The sequence below is a fragment of the Dipodomys merriami genome, unplaced genomic scaffold (genome assembly GCF_024711535.1).
Source record: "Dipodomys merriami isolate MVZ:Mamm:240054 unplaced genomic scaffold, mDipMer1.0.p SCAF_28, whole genome shotgun sequence".
In the NCBI taxonomy this organism is placed as follows: Eukaryota; Metazoa; Chordata; class Mammalia; order Rodentia; family Heteromyidae; genus Dipodomys; species Dipodomys merriami.
This window is the reverse complement of record NW_027204270.1, coordinates 6,486,225-6,505,431: the sequence shown is the minus strand read 5'-3', so window position 1 is coordinate 6,505,431 and position 19,207 is coordinate 6,486,225. Positions and strand designations below refer to the sequence as shown.

Below are 19,207 nucleotides of genomic sequence, written 5' to 3'. Positions count from 1 at the left end.
TAAAACATGTCTCTCTTGGAATAGTAGATGTTAAGAATCATTTCTGAATTCAGGAACAAAAGGATTCCAGTGCAAGTTAACATTGTATCTAGTAGGCTGTATAATTAGAGCCCCAGAGGCACTGCGCCTCCAGTAGCCAAATTAGATTCCTCCTTTACTTTCTACTGTTCCAACTCTCTAAGGACTTCCAGTCAACACTACCTTTAAATTCTAGTAGTTTATAATAGAAAAGAAAACATAAGGATCATTTCATTAGTCAGGCTCTGTGTTTTATGAAATTCAGCCAAATGTTACAGTTAAAACTTTGGGCACTTAATGTTATTCTTTGTAAAGCAACATTTGCCCATGGCAAAAAAAATTAAGAAAAAAATCAATACTGAATTGCAAAAATGAGAGGGATTTTGTGTAACTCAGGTTAAGAACTGAATGATTACCTCAACAAGGAAGAACTAATTGGCAAATTAGTAAAGTGTTTTGTTTTGTTTTTTTTTTTTTCACTCACTTACCATAGCAAACAAAAAGGGTTGTTTGCTAATTTAAGTCAAACCTTTACAGTGTCTAATGGTACAAGCCCTGAGTCACTGGTAAGCCTGCTACTAGCATGATAACCAAGTTTTAGAAGCATGGTCTGTAACAGAACTAGAAATTGGGCTTTTAAATTGAGTTTTGGTGAAAGGACTACAAACAACAGAATTCATTAATTTTCTTGTTTGTACTTTCATGAGTAACCCTTCTCAAATGAACACATGAGGAAAACCATAGTTGTTGGTGTACTCCTATTTTAAAATTAGCTCCTTTTAAAATTTGAGAGAATTTATATCCAGACGTAGTTTTCCTTAAAGGATGTAATATGATGCAATACTTGAAAAGCTTATTCTTCTGAATTGACTCATCTTTACTACTTAATCAAAGCCATTACTTGAAGCCCCTAAGTCTGTCATTGCTTCAAGACAGTTTGAAAACCACCATCTGCAAATACAGAACATAGGTAGGCAAGCAAAGGGGGCTTGGGATTAGAGAAAAAAAAAAAAAAAAAGCCACCAGATGATGGTGGCAGGGTGGGAAAGAGCAGGATAGATGAAGGTCCCAGGGACACATGCAAGCCTTAAAAGTAATTTAGAGAAGTAGGTCCAAACAGAAACTGAGAAGTGGTCAGGGCTGCTTTCCTTTGAGGATATGGAATTAAAACTTAGGTCATGCATGGTTTTTAGAAAAGCCACAGCTGCTCAGAGGTGACAAAGACAACAAGCTGGCAGCAGCAACACCTTGCGCACAAAAGCAAGAACAAGGCACCTTCTTCACACTAGTATGGTTCAGCTTGGAAATCTCAGACAGAGCTGTCCAGTCCAAGAATCGTATGTGCATTAGGACTCTCTATGGTCTTCAGAGCCTGACTCTTCACCACCACTAGTGCTATATTTGGGTTTTCCTGTATATTTCCTTCGTTTGATAAGGCTCACTGAAGAAAATCAGTAATAACCTAAAAATTAACCCCAAAACTAAGACTCTTCATATCTTTTAAGATAACAGTTCCTTGGTGAGTTATCTTCAAAGGGTAAGCAAGTATTTCCTCATCACCTTAATTGCAGATTGTGTGGATAGAGTGAGATTTTGACTCTTTTTTTTTTTCTTAGCCAGTCACAGGGCTTGAACTCAGGACTTAGGTGCTGTCCCTGAGCTTTTTTAGTGCTCTTTAAGCCACAGTGGTGGCTTAACTGGTGGTTAAGATTTTCCTGCCACAAGTGGCTTTGAATTGTGATCTTCAGATCTCAACCTCCTGAGTAGCTAGGATTACAGGTGTGAGCCACTAGCGCCCCGCTGAGATTTCTTTTTTGGGGGTCTACCGTGGGGCTTGAACTCTGGGCTTGGGCGCTGTCCCTGCGCTCTTCAGCTCAAGTCAAGCGCTCTATCGCTTGAGCCACAGCGCCACTTCTGGTTTTCTAGTGGTTTAGTGGAGATGCCTGGGCTGGCTTTGAACCGTGATCCTCAGATCTCAGCCTCCTGAGTAGCTAGGATTACAGGTGTGAGCCACCAGCACCCGGCTCCAGCTGAAATTTTAATTCTTTATAACATATCCCATTCCAAGAAAATACTTTTTGTTCTTTTGTTGGTTGTGGGGCTTGAACTCTGGGCCTGGTCGATGTCCCTCAGCTCTTCACCTCAAGGCTAGCTCTCTACCACTTGAGCCACAGCACCACTTCTGGCTTTTTCTGCTTATGTGGTGCTGAGGAATCAAACCCAGGGCCTCATGGATGCAAGGCAATCACTCTACCACTGAGCCACCTTCCCAGGCCCCCAAGCAAATACTTTATATAACTCAGTGTTTAAAATTTAATGCGTCCACATGAAAATAGAACAAGATATTTATCATCAAGTAAGGTGATGTCCAAGAAAACCAACTTAGTGAGCAAAAGGAATGGGTATGATAGTATGACTGCCTGAGCTAAAAAAACAGAACCTCGCATAAGGTGAGTGCTAACTCCACATGCACAGAGCCCCTTCATCAAAGTTTTGAGAACTGTGAATGTGTTTTTTGGTTACACAAAGGTTTATATTCACAATGCTAATTAAAGAGGACTTGTTCATATAATAGTCAGACCATAAAGAGAGCAACTCAAGAGAAAAAAAAAAATGTTAGCCTACAAAAATGAGGGCTCCAGGTTCCTTTTCCTGACCACACAGAAATCATGGGATATTAGGATACAAACCACTCCGGACTATTGCAAAAATGGGCATAATGGAGCTTTTTCAGAGTCAATGACAGAATTAAAACAGGTAACATGTTCAAAGTACCTAAAACAAGATGTGGAATACTACAAAAATGTAACAAATGTGAGCTGCTATCATTGCTAGCCTCATCATCTATGATTCTGAATTCAATTTTATCACATAGAAGGAAAACTAAGAGGGGAAGAATCAATTTTTTTCAGGAGATAGTATTGAAGTTTGAACTCAGGGTCTCAAAGTTTCCAAATAGGGACTTGTGCTTTGCCCTGGGCCCATCTAAGAGCAGCCCGCAGTCCTCCTACCTCTGTCTCCTGCGTAGCCAGGCATATACCTGGCTTCAAGGCAACAACTTTTTTTTTTTTTTCTTTTTGCCAAGACTGACCTAGAGCTATGATTCCCCCACTTCTACCTCCCAGGAAGCTGGAATTATTGGCATGGACTGCCATACGTGGCTAGGAACAAGAAACTCCTAAGCCTTTTGATTTTACTCAAGGTACACACTGAAATTCATTAAAGACTGCTTTGCCAAACAGAGAAAACACAAAACTAGAATTTCTGATACTACAGTATGCTCTGTCTGGGATTCCCCTGTTATGATTGCTGGCATGCAAAGCTCATTTTAAGGCTGATCCAGCAGAGGCAGATTAACAAGTCAGAATGCTGCAAATTAACCAATACACGAAATACACACATTTGCCTCCACTTCCAGAGTAATCATCGATCAACGGATCAACTGAAGATAAGCAGGAGGGAAAATACAAGAAGGGTCAAAGTTCAGATTCAGCAGCGACACAGAGAGGGAACAGAGCAGTATTTAATATTCGGCAAGATGAAAAAAAAAAGAATAATATTTATATTACCACTTTTTAAAAAGTACTACTTTATACTCAGGCTCTAAAAAAATAAAGTAGAAGCCTTGACATTGATTAGAAAAGAAAATAATACTTATACTCAAAATAAGCTTTATTCAATAATCCTATATTGCACTAACATATAAATATATATATGTGTATATATATATATATATATTTTTTTTTTTTGGGGGGTCAATCATGGAGCTTGAACTCTGGGCCTGAGCGCTGTCCCTCAGCTCTTCAGCTCAAGAGAACATTCTACCACTTGAGCTACAGCACCACTTCCGGTTTTCTGGTGGTTTATTGGAGATAAGAGCCTCACAGATTTTCCTGCCCGGGCTGGCGTTGAACGGCGATTCTCAGATCTCAGCCTCCTGAGTAGCTAGGATTACAGGCGTGAGCCACCGATGCCTGGCTGGAAAAAATCTATTTTTATCCTTTCTTCTTTCCTTCCTTCCTTCTTTTTTTCTTTCCTTCCTTCCTTCCTTCCTTCCTTCCTTCCTTCCTTGTATTCTTCCTTCCCACCGCCCCTCCCCCCCAACTCAGAGCCTTGTGCTTGCAAGTAATCACCATTTCAGCTACATCCCCAGCCCGAGGACTTTTTAAATTTTTTACTGGTACTGGGGCTTGAACTCAGGGTTGTCTTCTCACTTTGCTTACTTTCTCACAGCCGGCACTCTACCACTTGAGCCATGCCTCCAGAGTCTCACAGACTTTTCTGCTCAGGCTGACTTTGAATTGAGATCCTGAGATTTCAGCCTCCTGAGTACCAGGATTACAAGTGTGAGCCATAACAAACCTCTGAGAATTTTTTTTTAATTGTGCTTGGGATCAAACTTAGAACCTTGCACATGTTAGGCAAGCACTAACCCACTGAACTATGTCCTCCGCTGCTACTTTTAAAAACTTTTGGTTAGTCATTATATAGGCAGATCACTAAAATTTTTAAATGATATGTTATAAAGTACTCCCTGGAAATCTAGTTCTTCACAGGAGTTGGACTTTTTCTTTCATATGCTCATAGGCAGCAGAATTTTATCTGAAAGTAATCTTGTTATTGGGTTTCTCATACATTATAACTGCTACTACATCCATAGAAACCCATTAAAGAAAAACAGAAATTCCAAGTCAATTTTAAATGAAATAATTTCTCAGTGAGATAAATTTAACATTAAAAAAAATCATGGATCGCCTAATACATGCTACATAAGGGATTTTACAATCATTTTCTTTCTTTTTTAACAAGAAAAAAAATCACAAGTTCACTACTATTTAGGTTAACCAAATTCCGAACCTGAAGAGGAAGACCATTAGCTCACTTACTGTCAATAATGTCTCCCAGCCCCTGGGCACGAAGAAGGTCCTTCAGTCGTGTCACCTCCTCCTTTAACTCCCGAACCAGTTTGGCATTGGGGTCTTCATTGATAACAGCATTGCACTTAATTTGTTTTGCACGATCTGCATATCTAGAGCCAACCAGAAAATTAAGTATCACCATTTCTTAGCTGCTCTACTTCTCATAAGTAACATATCATTTCTAAAATAAAAATTGAGTATTTATACATTTTATGAGCTTTGATAATAAATATTTTACAAAGATTTATAGTACCTTACTTATAAAGATGAGGAAAAGGCTTAGATAAAATAATGATTTGCCCAAGATCTCAACAGAAACAAATACCACAGAGAGGCTAGGCATCAGTGGCTCATACCTATAATCCTACTTACTCAAGAAGCCAAGATCTGAGGATCTTGATAGGCTCTTCCCTCCAAAAGCTAACAAAAAGCTGGAAGTGGAGCTCTGGCACAAATGACAGGGCACTAACTCTGAGCAGAAGAAGCTCAGGGATAGTGCCTAGGCCCTGAGTTCAAGCTCCAGGACCAGTGTACTCATGCGTGCACACCTGCACACACAAGCACACATACATAAATGCCAAAGAGAGGACTCAATCTAGTTTTTCAGGTTATATAGTATTCTTTTACTACATCCAAAGTATCTTCAATGAGATAAGGGCAAAGAGTTCTAGATTAATATAATAAAAATTTTACATGTAAGATACTCTATAACTGAATATTCAATATGCTACGTGTGTATGTAATATATATATATATATACACACACACACACACACATATATATATATATATATAGGTATTCTTGCTCTCAGCTGGCAACTCTTCTAGTTGAGCAATGCCTATAATTCTGGCATTTTGCTGATTAAGTGGGAAAGAACCTAAGATAACTTTTCTGCTTGGGCTAGCTTCCAACAGTCCTCAAATCTTAGCCTCCCTGAGTAGCTAGACTTAAAGGTGTGAGGCACCAATGCCCAACTCTGTTGATAAAGTTTTCAATATTACATGCACTCATAATTTCATTACTTGAACATATTTAAAGAGAAAGATTGTGTTCAAGAGGGAAATACTTTTTAGAGAAATAAATATTATAGACAATTTCATTGTCCTAACAATCTCATAAGCAATTTAACATCTTTCCTATGAAAAAGTTCCTGCCTTTCTCAGTAAACCACAAGCAGTAAATGGACTGCATTGTAATAAAAATAATTTTTCCCATGTTTTTCTGTTAGGAGAGGATGAGATTACTATTAGCCTAAACAGCTACTACCCTTGCTGCATATGACAATCTGTGGTATAACAAAATGACTTAGCTACTGAGATTAAATTAAGAGTACCTCAGAGTGCTCAGAGTTTCATCATAGTTGATATCTGCTGGGCTCAGAGCAGCAACCATTGCAGTCCGAGAATTACCACCTAAAATGAGCCAGAAATATCTCAAATTATAAGTTATTTTAGAATTGTATTGACTGGGCCAAATCACAGTACAATTTCAGATCCTAAAATATAACCAAAATTCAACAGCTTTCTTAAATGTTCCACTCCAAATGTTCAAATTTTGGTGTGTGGATCTCCTGCCTCCAGTACCTATCCTCTTACTCTTCTCTCTCTCTCTCTTTCTCTCTCTTTTTATTTTATTTTATTTTTTGTGGGTCGTGGGGATTGAACTCTGGGCCTGGGTGCTGTCCCAGCGCTCTTCAGCTCAAGGGGAGTGCTCTACCGCTTGAGCCACAGCGCCACTTCCAGTTTTCTAGTGTTTTATTGAAGATAAGAGTTTCACAGACTTTCCTGCCCGGGCTGGCTTTGAACCGTGATCCTCAGATCTTGGCCTCCCCAGTAGCTAGGATTACAGGCATGAGCCACTGGTGCCCGGCTTACTCTCTTCTCTAAAACCTGGTGCAATCAAGATCTCAGCACACCAAAATAAAAAATAAATAAACAAAAATAGAAGTTAAAAACTGTCCTTAGGGCTGGGAAGGTGGCTCAGTGGTAGAGCGCTTGCCTTGCATGCTCAAGACCCTGGGTTCGATTCCTCAGCACCACGCAAACTAAAAGAAAAAAAAAGCCGGAAGTGGCGCTGTGCCTCAAGTGGTAGAGCGCTAGCCTTGAGCTGAAGAGCTGAGGGACAGCGCCCAGGCCCAGAGTTCAGGCCCCACGACCAGACACCCCCCCCCCAAAAAAAACAAAACTGTCCTTGGTAAGGAGGAGCAAGGAAAAGGAGGGAAGGAGCTGAAAAGTCAAAAACATTTGTAATAAGGAGCATGAGGTCTGGAAACAGCTGACTACATGCACATGAAGTTCTAAAAGAACTTTGAGGAAGAAGCAAAGTTCAGTCTCCAGCAGGTGCTCCACAGTTAATGTCCTGTAGTAAATGATTTTGGGAGAACATCCAGATTTAAAAGTGAGTGAGCCAGGCGCTGGTGGCTCACGCCTGTAATCCTAGCTACTCAGGAGGCTGAGATCTGAGGATCGCGGTTCAAAGCCAGCCCGGGCAGGAAAGACCGTGAGACTCCTATCTCCAATAAACCACCAGAAAACCGGAAGTGGCGCTGTAGCTCAAGTGGTAGAGCGCTCGCCTTGAGCTGAAGAGCTGAGGGACAGTGCCCAGGCCCAGAGTTCAAGCCCCACGACCGACAAAAAAAAAAAAAAAAAAAAAAAAAAAGTGAGTGAATACAATCAGCTGAAATCAGGAATAAAAAATGGAGAGGCATGAAGCACTCAAGTAAGCCAGGCACTGGTGGTTCCCACCTGTAATTCTAGCTATTCAGGAGGCTGAGATCTGAGGATCAAGGTTCAAAGCCAGCCCAGGCAGGAAAGGCCATGAAACTTTTATCTCCAATAAATCACCAAAAAACTGGAAGTGGCTCTGTGGCTGAAGTGGTAGAGCTAAAGAGCCGAGGGACAGCACTCAGGCCTAGAGTTCAAGTCCCATGACCAACAAAAAATAAAATAATAAAAAAATAAAGCACTTAAGTAAGTACTATGAATATTTAGTACTAGTTCTAGTATCTAGTTCTCCAAAATATAACAATAAACCACAAGAGAGAACTACAAAGTTAACTTGTACCAGTAGTCAACATACCCAGATTTTCTCGTAAGAGCCAAGTAAGTACAGAATCCCTGTAAGGTATGAAATCAGTTTTCTTCTTCTTCTTACTCTATTAGAGGGAAAGGAATCAGCTTAGCAAAGTCATGGAGGAAAATACACATGAAAAGTGAACCATTCTAAAATCTCGAAGCGGAATTCCATCACTGTTGACATTTATCAATCACAGTTTTCATGGCACTGACAGCTCATGCAGTAATTCTTCCTTCATACATTTTGTTTTGAAATTTTTATATCATACACAAAAATCAATTGTATAATAAGCTGTCATATAACCCAACAAGCAGCTTCATCCATTATCAAAAATTTTCCAGTCATCTTTCAATTATCCCCAAAATACTTTTCTACATTCTTAAACCATTTTGGAGGAAGTTGCAGATACCATGTCTAAACTCTTTGGCAGATAAGGACATTCTCTTACACAGTGTACAATACTAATATCCTGTGCAAATCATGTCATTATAGTTATCAGTATTTCAAAGCAATTCAACATTTCAACTATAAATACTATAGGTACACAACTTTCAGAGACAAGGATTCAAAAAACATAATTGTAAGACATTATCAGACTGAAAAATCAATAGTAATTCCTTACTATCATCTAATACTTGCAATTTAATGAGTTTTCTTTTTACACAGGGGCAAATGAGTCCTGTGCATTCTACATTAAATGAATAAGAACAAATCATTTAATTAATTTACTTAGCCAACCAATAAATGAGATATTCATCTCATAAAAAAAAACAAACAGGACTGAAAAGGTGGCTCAGTGGTATAGCACTTGCTTTGCAAGCCTGAGGCCCTGGGTTCGATTCCTCAGCACCATATAAGCAAACAAGAAAAAAGCCAGAAGTGGCGCTGTGGCTCAAGTGGTAGAGCACTAGCCTTGAGCTGAAGAGCTGAGGGAGAGCGCCCAGGCCCAGAGTTCAGGCCCGACGACCGGACCCCCAAAAATCAAACAAACAAACACTAACTCTAATCAATAGAATAAAAACCAAAAGGGAAAGCTGGGGGCCAGCTCATGGCTATAATCCCAGCTATTCAGGAGACTGGGATCTGAAGATCAAGGCTCAAAGCCAGCCCCTTACCTTGCAGGTAATCTCCAGAAAAATAAAAGGATATATACACACACACACAATCTTAAAAAGCAAACTGTATTTTAGAATAGCACCTTTAAGAAGTTAAAAGAACTGGGCTTGGAATATGGCATAGCAGTAGAGTGCTTGCCTAGCATACATGAAACCCTGGGTTTGATTCCTCTGTACCACATACACAGAAAAGGCAGAAGTGGCACTGTGGCTCAAGTGGTAGAGTGCTAGCCTTGAGCAAAAGCTCAGGGACAGTGCCCAGGCCCTGAGGTCAAGCCCCAGGACTGGGGGGGGGGGGTGGAATTTAAAAAATTTATTGCACTTCTGAATGGTCTGCAGAACTATCAAGAGTCAGTCCTACAAATATCAGAGACAAACATTACAAAGTGATATAAAACTCCCTCAAATTTCCCTCTTGTTTCTTTATTCTCAATTTCCTCACCAAAGTATACCATGCTCCTAAATTACTTCTGGTGTGCAGTGAATGATTCATGGACACTCTAAACTGCCACTCTAAATCCCAGAGCCAGAAAACAAATCACACAATGTTTTCTGGAGGTGCTACACAGCCTCAACCTTCACAGTGGCTGGATGGCTAGTTCGTCTCCACCCATCCCCATCATACCTTGCTGGTGCAGTTATCCTGTGAACGAATGCATTCAAAGGAGAAAATAAGAGCACAAGATAAGCTTCAAACAAGCATTCTGTTTAAATGCAAGTCATAGACAATGTCTTAAGAGACAAGCGAGATGCAGGGCGCTGGTGGTTCATGCCTGTAATCCTATTCAGGAGGCTGAAACCAGCAAGAGCAGGAAAGTCTGTGAGACCCATCTTCAATTAACCAGCAAAAAGCCAGACATAGAGCTGTCGCACAAATGGTGGAGCAACTGCCTTGAATGAAAAAGCTAGGGATAGAGCCCAAGCCCTGAGTTCAAGCTCCAGTACTAGCACAAAAGAAAAAAGCGAGAGACGAGCAAGAAAACATTTAATTTTTTGTAGTGATTTAAATGATTGTAAATTAACTACTTTCTTTTACCCTAAATAATGAAGACCTTCATACAAAAACTGGGTGCCAGTGGCTCACACCTGTAATCCTAGATATTCAGGAGGCTAAGATCTAAGGATCACGGTTCAAAGCCAGCCCGGGAAGGAACGTCCATGAGACTCTTATCTCCAATAAACTACTCAGAAATAGCTGCAAGTGGTGCTGTGGTATAGAGCTAGCCTTAAGCAAAAGAAGCTCAGGAACAACGCCCAGGCCCTGAGTTCAAGCCCCAGGACCAGGACAAAAAAAAAAAAAAATCAAACCAAATCTTAGAACTTTGCTCCAACCTTTACACATTTACTTGTGCTTTCATTTTACTTTCAGAACAAAGTCAAACTGTGTTACACATAGTTCTTATCTGAAAAGCTCTAATAGGAAAAAGGTTAAGATTACCTAAAAGAGTCAAATCAGGGCAGCCTTCAGAAATAAGCATAAAAATATCATCAAGTATATTTGCTGAGCAGACAAATTTCCTGTTTCAGTAAAATATAAAACTTACCACCTCTGCCAAAGCTGATATAACTTTGCCCAAAGTTGTAAGAGACTTATTAATATTTGCTCCTTCCTAAAATAAACACCAAACACAAAAGAATTATGAAGAATTTCTCCCACACCTATTCATCGGTATTCATAAAATTTATAATATACTAGCATATCTGTTTCTTATGGTCACAAGTTCTAAAGCCTTGGTTAGTCCTCAATCTTCCCTTGCTCTTGCGACAATATACTGGAATCACAGGCTTACTTCTCAGTTCTAAGTGTACCTTCAAGATGTCTGTGCTCCAAAACCTTACAGAGATGCCTTCTTCCCATAACCACCAACACCAAATCTCATGTTGGTGAGTTGTGGGAACAATCTCTTATTCTTGGTAAACAGTATCTCTATCAAAGTCCATGATGTTCTTACATCTGGATTTGGTATATCCCATTTCCACTACTGTCTCTTACTTCCATCTAGTACCCTTTTATTGAAGTTGTAGAACAACAACTGGCAAAAGTTTTCTCTAAAAAGTCAAATAAAAATTGGATTTCATGTGACATATAGTCTATTGCAACTTCTATTACTGGAGTACAAAAGCGGCCATAGACCATTCGTAAACTAATGGATCTAGCTATGTTTCAAGAAAATCAGGTAGTAAATTGGGATTGCCCCCTGGCCACAATTCTCTGACCCACATTCTAGAACACTGATTGACTATGCTGATTTAAGAAATACCTTCAATCGAGTTCCTTTGGCACCAGTTGAATCAGCTCGTTCACTTCCTGCTAGATCCACCAAGCTGATTTTACTGACCTGGTAAAGAACAGTAACATGGGAGCAATTCAAAAATAAGAAGGTAGAAGTAGAAAACATTTAGAGAATTTTTTTTTAGAAAATTGAAGTATGAACAAGACTGCAAATACTATGCTCTTACATTATGGCTCAAGAAAACAAAGAGAATATATAACAGTCAATGTGACAAGCATGCTCAGGGTTGGAGGAATAGCTCAACAGCAGAGTGCAAGTACATGGGTGCAAAGTGCGTGGCTCAATTCTGCATGTGTACACGTGAACACACACACATACCCAGAATGCATAAAACTCATAGCAATTTCTTAATTATCTTGATTCAAAAGCAGTAATTTGTTATGGTTTGGATGTAATTTTCCCTAAAAATTCCTATTATTGGAAGCCTGATCCCAGTTTTGGAATAGTAAGAGGCAGTGGGACCTTTAAGAGGTGCAGCCTAGTGGGAGGTCCTTAGATCGATGGGAGAACTGGCCACAGATGAGAGTGTTGTTATAAACTGACAAGGCTGGCCACCCTTCAGCTTCTGGGCTCCCAATGTGGGGAGGTGAGCTCTCCCTTTTGCACACCCTCCCACCATTGTGATGCCATCTGCCGTGAGGACTTCATCAGAGCCACGTCGATGCTAGTACCATGCCCCTGAACCTCCAGAACTGTGAGCTAAATAAATTTCTTTCCTTACAAAGTTACACATTCTTGGATATCTCACTACAGTAACCGAAAACTGACTATTGCAGAAGTTTAGGATAAACATGCCTATTTTATCACAGTAGTGAATAAAAAATAAACTCATCAACCTATTAAATGATATATTAAACACAAAGCTTTGAGTAACTAGAACCTCATACACTGCTGATGGGCATGCTAAATAATATCACTTTAGAAAAGTTTTTGGCTTTTTTTAGTTAAAATTTTTTTTCTTAGTATGCATTAGTTGTAAGGGATGGGGCTCACTGTGACATTTCCACTCATGTATACAATGTACCCTAATCAAACCCACCCATTATACTCCTCTTCCTGATCCCCTAATCCATTGTAAAACATCTACAACAGGTTTTATTGTTGTATATACAAATATACAACAGTATGTTTTGGTATTTTGGTTTTGTTTTTTTGCCTGTCCTGGGGCTTATCTCAGGAACTGGGTGCTGTCTTCTTTCTGTTCAAAGCTAACACTCTACCACTTGAAACACAGTACCACTTCTGGCTTTTTCTGAGTAGTTTACTGGAGATAAGGGTCTCACAGACTTTCCTGCCAGGGCTGGCTTTGAACCACAATCCTCAGATCTCAACCTCCTGAGTAGCTAAGATTACAAGTATGAGCCACTAGCACCCGGCTAACAGTACGTTTATACGTTAGTGCATATTGGTTTATACTCCTTTCAAATATGCCTAAGAGTGGTAAAGTAGGGTCATAATACAGGTGTTCTTAGTTTTTTTTTTCAGGAACCTCCATACTGACTTCCATAGTGACTGTACCAGTTGGGAATCTCTACATCCTTGCCAACATTTATTGTAATTTTCTTTTTTTAAAAAAAAATGTATTATATTGTAAAAATAGTATGCAGAGGGGTTACAGTTACATGAGTAAGGTAATGAGTACATTTCCTATCAAGCATTGTTACCTCCTCCTTTGTTTTTCCCCAACTATCCCTTCCCTCCCCAATTCTTCCCTTCCCCCGCCACAAGTTGTAAAGTTCATTTTCAACATAGTGTCTTGTACATCTTACTGTTACAATAGGTCAACCTGTATCCCTATTTAAACATTTTGTTTTTTTCCCTTCCCCTCCACAAATTAGAAAAATGCATATACAAGATGCAGGGCACCAGAATCAAATACAGTGAAAACAGGAGTTATACCATGGCGGAAGAAAATACAAAAGAAACAAAAAAAAAATCACATAGTACATTATAAGTATGTTAAAAACAACAGCAAGAAAAAAAATGCTTATGTCCCTGTCTTGGGGTTCATTTCACTTAACATTATCTTAGCTTTTGACCTTTTCTGCTTGTCCTAGACATATACTAGTTAATGCAAATAAGGGAAACCATGGGACCTGTGTGTCTTTGGACCTGGCTTACTTCACTTAATATAATTTTTCCAAGTCTTTCCATTTCCTAACAACGGGGCAATGTTATTCTTTCTGATGGAGGCATAGAATTCGTGTGTGTGTGTGTGTGTGTGTGTGTGTGTGTGTGTGTGTGTGTGTGTGTGTGTGTGTGTGTGTGTGTGTGTGTGTGTGTGTGTGTGTGTGTGTGTGTGTGTGTGTGTGTGTGTGTGTGTGTGTGTGTGTGTCACATTTTCTTGATCCATTCATCTACTGAGGGGCATCTGGGTTGGTTCTGTATCTTAGCCAGTAAATAATGCTGCGATAAACATAGTTGTGCTGGTAGGTTTAGTATGCACTTGTTTGTGTGTTGTTTATTTTCTTTATGATTATCATTATGTTGGGTGAGATGGAATCTTAGTGTAGATTTGATCTGCATTTGCTTATGACTAAGGTTGAACATTTCTTCATGTTTCTACTAGCAATTTCTATTTTTTTTTCTGAAAACTGTGTTCAATTCAATTGCCCATTTATCAACTGGATTATATGGGGTTTTTTGCTGTTTAATTTTTTTTTTTTGTCCTTTGTATAAAAATCCTTTTTTTATCTGTTGAATAGCTTAGTCCTGGTAAATTCTTTTGTTACGCAGAAACTTCTAGTTTGATATAGCTGTATTTATCAATTCTTATGCTCATTTTCTGATCTATTTGAGTCCTACTGAGAAATAATTACCTATGCCTGTAACTATTAAGAATTTTTTCCTATGTTTTCCTATAGTAGGTTGAAAGTTTCAGGTCTTTGAGTTCTTTTATACATTTGGAGTCTTCTGCACGTAGTTAACCAATCTGCCCATACCATTTGTTGAAGAGGTTGTCTTTTCTCTAGCATAAGTTTTGTGCTCTTTTGTCAAAGATCCAATAGCTGAAGTTGTATGGTTTTATTTCTGGGTGTTCTATTCCACTGGTCTTCAGGGCCTGGTTTTATGCTAGTATCATACTGTTTTTGTTACTATGGCTCTGCAGTACAATTTGAAATCTGTATTTGTGATATCTCTAGTGTTGTTCTTTTTGCACAGAGTCACTTTTGCTATTTGGAATATTTTATGCTTTTAATATGAATTTTTGGGTTGATTTTTCTATTTCTGTGAAAAATGACATTGGACTTTGACAGATATTATACTGAATCTGCAGACTGATTTCAACAATATAGTTATTTTCATATTAATTCATGAACATGGGATATCTTTCCATTTTCTGGTATCCTCTTAATTATTCTTTCTTCTTTTCTTCCTGTCTTCTTTTTATCCTTCCTTCTTTTCTTCCTCCCCTCCTTTCTGCCATCCCTTCCTTCCATACACAAAGAGGTCAAGTAACTTGCCCAAGGTTATACAGCTAAAACACAGCAGAGCCAGGATTTAAAGCAAGCATTCTCATTCCAAAGTCTACACTATTTAACCACTACCCAAAATGGATAAGGTGAATCAATTTTGGATATTTACCCACAAGCCAAAATAAGGAAAGGTGGTCTGGGGTATAGCTTAGTGGCAGAGTGCTTGCCTAGCATGAGTAAAGCTCTAGGTTTGGTTCTTAGAACCACAAAAGCAAATTAAACAGCAACAAAAACAAGTACAGCTTGAGTAAGAACAAAACAAAACAAAATCAAGCATAAGTATATGAGAGTTGTGGCGTGTTATTTATTTTCCAGAAATAAAACATACTGTGCCTGCCTAATCATTTGCTTCAACATTTAATACCACACTACTATTCTGTAGCAACCTTATCAATTAACATTATCATTACCCAGTCAAGAAGAAAAGGAAAGATTTCACCAAAAAAGAACTGCTTGACTATCTTGCATACACAGAGGAGTTTATGACATCCAAAGCCTTAAAACTATTTTCTTCTATAATGCAATTTTATTTAAGAACCTATGATGAAAACTGGTGTGGGGTAGAAGAAAAATGCTAATAAGCAAAGGAAAAAAAAATCACCCTCCAGGTGAATGAAAATGAATATGGTCCAAGGAAATAGTCTGCATGCATGAAAATAGAACAATGAAACCTGTTGAATTTGTTTTAGGAAGGCAGGAGGGAAGAAAGGGAGAGTGACACAGACAGGGTGAGACTGAATGGAATATATTATATACACATGAGTGGAAATACCACCATGACCTTCCCCAGCCCCCACCATGTGCTCAAAAAACAATAAGAAGAGGCTGGGTAGAGCGCTTGCCTTGCATGTCAGAGGCCCTGGGTTCGATTCCTCAGCACCACATAAGCAGAAAAAAAAAGCCGGAAGTGGCGCTGTGGCTCAAGTGGTAGAGTGCTAGCCTTGAGCTGAAGAGCTGAGGGGCAGCGCCCAGGCCCAGAGTTCAGGCCCCACAACCAGACCCAAAAAGAAAAAAAATAAATAAATAAAATAAGAAAACATCATCCATTTAGTAAATGAACAATTCTCCTTCCTACAAAATACAGAGGATTGTAAAGGGAACTTTCTCAAATTTTCTGCTATTCATGAGTTGGGCCTAGAGCTCCATGTTTTCCTACCTTCTCAGTGGAAAGGTTGGTCTCAGTATCATGTTTCTTCTGGGTGAAAACAATGGTAAAGACAGCGTGGGAACGGCTACTTGTTTCATTCATGTTAGTAGCTGCCACTGTCCTAAATAAACATAAAGGTGACCACGTGATAATGGAATTCTTATATAAGAGTTTAAACGGACAGCAAGCTCCACATTATAAGCATTACAATCACAAGCAAAGCCTTAAACTTACACAACTGCTCTCAATACTGCTTTGTGAGCCCATCAAGTTACCCTCTGAACTCCACAGGCACCCCTCAGAATCATTTTTCATACTCCAGCTAACCCTTTAGAAACCACCAGAGCATTTAATTTTCATTCTTTATTAGGCACCCATTTATTCCAGAATCAATGACTACCATAGCCTCATAGAGACATGACTAACATCTTACCATGACTTAGTAAACACCTAAGAATAAAACTTTAGCAAAGTTCTAACTGCTGTAGCAACGCAACAAGGCAATGAAGGCTACAGAGCCCACACCTCTTGAGCCTAGCTCTTAGCCCCACAGTTAAAGTCTCTTTCTTAGCTACAAATGTGGCTTTAATCCCTTCACATGGGGCTTCAAACATGCCAAAACTTCAGTTATTATCCAATTTCCTATGGTACCTGGCTTTGTTCCCAGCATCCATGAGGTCAGCAATGTCTGTGTAGGAAGTGACTGCCAGTTTGGACAGATCTTCCACATAGGGCCCAAGAAGTGGATGTTCACGCACACGCAAATTTCCCTTATTTTTCGGATTCAGCAAGTCTCGTACTCTCTCACAGTAAATTTCCATGTAGCTCACCTAAGAACATATTATTTAAGTGAATTAAATGAATTGGAACAAAGAAATCATATGTAGTAAAAAGATATTTTAAACTTTTATAAAATCAGAGGTGGTGGCACATGTCTATAATCCCAGCACTTGAGAAGGAAGCAGAGGCAGTAGGAATGTGAGTTCAAAGCCTACCTAGACTACATAGGGAGGCCCTATCTCATTTAACAAAAAAAAAGACTTTTATAAAAAGCTCTATGCAAGCCAGGCGCCAGTGGCTCAGGCCTGTAATCCTAGCTACTCAAGAGGCTGAGATCTGAGGATTGAGGTTGAAAACCAGCCCTGGCAGGAAAGTCTGTGAGACTCCTATCTCCAATTAATCACCAGAAAACTGAAAGTGGCACTGTGGCTCAAGTGATAGAGCACTGGTCTAGAGCTGAAGAGCTCAGGGACAGTGCCCAGGCCCAGAGTTAAAGCCTCATGACCAAAAGAAAAAACACCCCCTATACAACCAGATACAGTGGCTCAAGATTATAATCTTTGCTACTTGAGAGGTAAAGCTCCAGGGATCATGATTCAAGGCCAACCCAGGCAAAAGCTTATACCTCCACCGATGGCTAGGCACAGTGGTATGTACCTGTCATCCAGTTACTCAGGGAAGCACAAATAAGCGGAAAAGCAGATTGCTGCCCAAGCTGGTTCAAGCATAAAGTGAGACTATCTCAAAAAGAAAAAGGGGGTGGGAGGGGGGGCGGCATAGTGGCTCAAGGGCCCAGAGTTCAGGCCCATAACCGGACCCAAAAAAAAAAAAAGAAAGAAATAGACTTCTGTCAGTATTAAATCCTAGGAACAATATCAACATTCCAGAGCAAGGAAGGCAAAAGAGACCAGTAATTCATCTTTAAGATCGCATAATTAGCCGGGCGCTGGTGGCTCACGCCTGTAATCCTAGCTACTCAGGAGGCTGAGATCTGAGGATCGCGGTTCAAAGCCAGCCCGGGCAGGAGAGACCGTGAGACTCCTATCTCCAATAAACCACCAGAAAACCGGAAGTGGCGCTGTAGCTCAAGTGGTAGAGCGCTCGCCTTGAGCTGAAGAGCTGAGGGACAGCGCCCAGGCCCAGAGTTCAAGCCCCACGACCGACAAAAAAAAAAAAAAAAAAAAAAAGATCGCATAATTACTATGACAGTGTAATCCACTGGAATTCGTGAAGACTAGTTGACAATGATAGCTAACTGAAGAAGACTCAAGTTGGCACACTCAAAGAATTTCTGGCCTGTCAGAAGAACCTTTCCTATCACAAGGATGAGTGCACCAATCTAAATCTTAACCTAAGGCAATTAAATGTTATCTAATCAAATTCCTTCCCTTTAATTCCATGCTTATCAAACAACCATCAGAGTTCTAACACAAGATTGTGCACAGAAAGGTAATACATTAATCTTGCAAATGTGAATATTCTGGCTTGGAAAATACTTCTTCCTTGTAAGAAAGTAACAAGCCAAATGGTGATTTCATGACACTAGCCCTAGTAAGTTTCATTAACAGCCTGACTTTGTTGTTGTTGTTTTTTGTAGTGGTGGGGATAAAAACTTGCTTGCTAAGCAAGTCCTCTACATACCACTGAGTTATATCCCCAACCTAAAGTTGAAGGATGGTTCTACCCCTAATTGATTTATAAAATCAGGCTTCTAAGTATAGAAGGCTCTCAAGTGCAGTAAATTCACCATAGTACATCACATTATGATGCTTCTGCATCATAATGCAGTTACTTATAATATCAGTTACTTATAGGTATATAGTGTATGTTACATACACTATATATGTTATATACACTATATATACATAGTGTATGTTACATAATATCAGTTACTTATAGGTATATAGTGTATGTAAAAGATATATGCTCCACATATATCTGGATATGCAATTTTAAATTCCACAGGCTCATTTATATAGTACCTGAATTAGAACCTTATCTCTATTCATCCACCTTTGTCTTATAATCTCTGATCTTTTATTGTTAAAAATTAGTACAGAAAAATTGAATCTTGAAAGGTAAGTAATCAATCCATTATGAGAGCAGAACAGGACAACAAATACTGTCAGCTAGTCATCCCAGAAAGCGAAATGCTAATCATCTTTGTCCACTTAAAATTTGTACATATATTGATTTGTGGATATGTCTTGTTGGAAAATTTACCCCTTTTTCTCCAAGTATGAGGCTAAGAGAACTTAAATCACCTAAGTTGATAAATTCATTCTCTATAATATGAATCCATCCAAAGTAACTGACAGTACTTTCACTTCTGAACCAATCACCACAAACCCCACTTAGCAAATTCAATTCACTGCATAACAC

General features: G+C 39.3%; 1 protein-coding gene across 12 annotated transcripts in view; it reads right to left on the bottom strand.

Moving 5' to 3' along the window:
* Kif1b (kinesin family member 1B) overlaps positions 1-19,207 on the bottom strand; it is a 153,607-nt gene that overhangs the window by 88,476 nt on the left and 45,924 nt on the right. For 6 of the 12 annotated variants that reach the window (XM_070037319.1, XM_070037329.1, XM_070037324.1 and 3 more), the window contains exons 6-14: positions 16,697-16,875; positions 16,055-16,166; positions 11,390-11,467; positions 10,673-10,738; positions 9,754-9,771; positions 8,017-8,092; positions 6,272-6,350; positions 4,905-5,047; positions 3,419-3,460 (exon numbers count right to left, since the gene is read on the bottom strand). In XM_070037319.1, coding sequence (XP_069893420.1) covers positions 3,419-3,460; positions 4,905-5,047; positions 6,272-6,350; positions 8,017-8,092; positions 9,754-9,771; positions 10,673-10,738; positions 11,390-11,467; positions 16,055-16,166; positions 16,697-16,875 — 793 coding nt within the window. The remainder of the gene's footprint in view (positions 1-3,418; positions 3,461-4,904; positions 5,048-6,271; positions 6,351-8,016; positions 8,093-9,753; positions 9,772-10,672; positions 10,739-11,389; positions 11,468-16,054; positions 16,167-16,696; positions 16,876-19,207) is intronic. The other 6 variants (XM_070037326.1, XM_070037330.1, XM_070037327.1 and 3 more) reach the window with 3 other exon arrangements.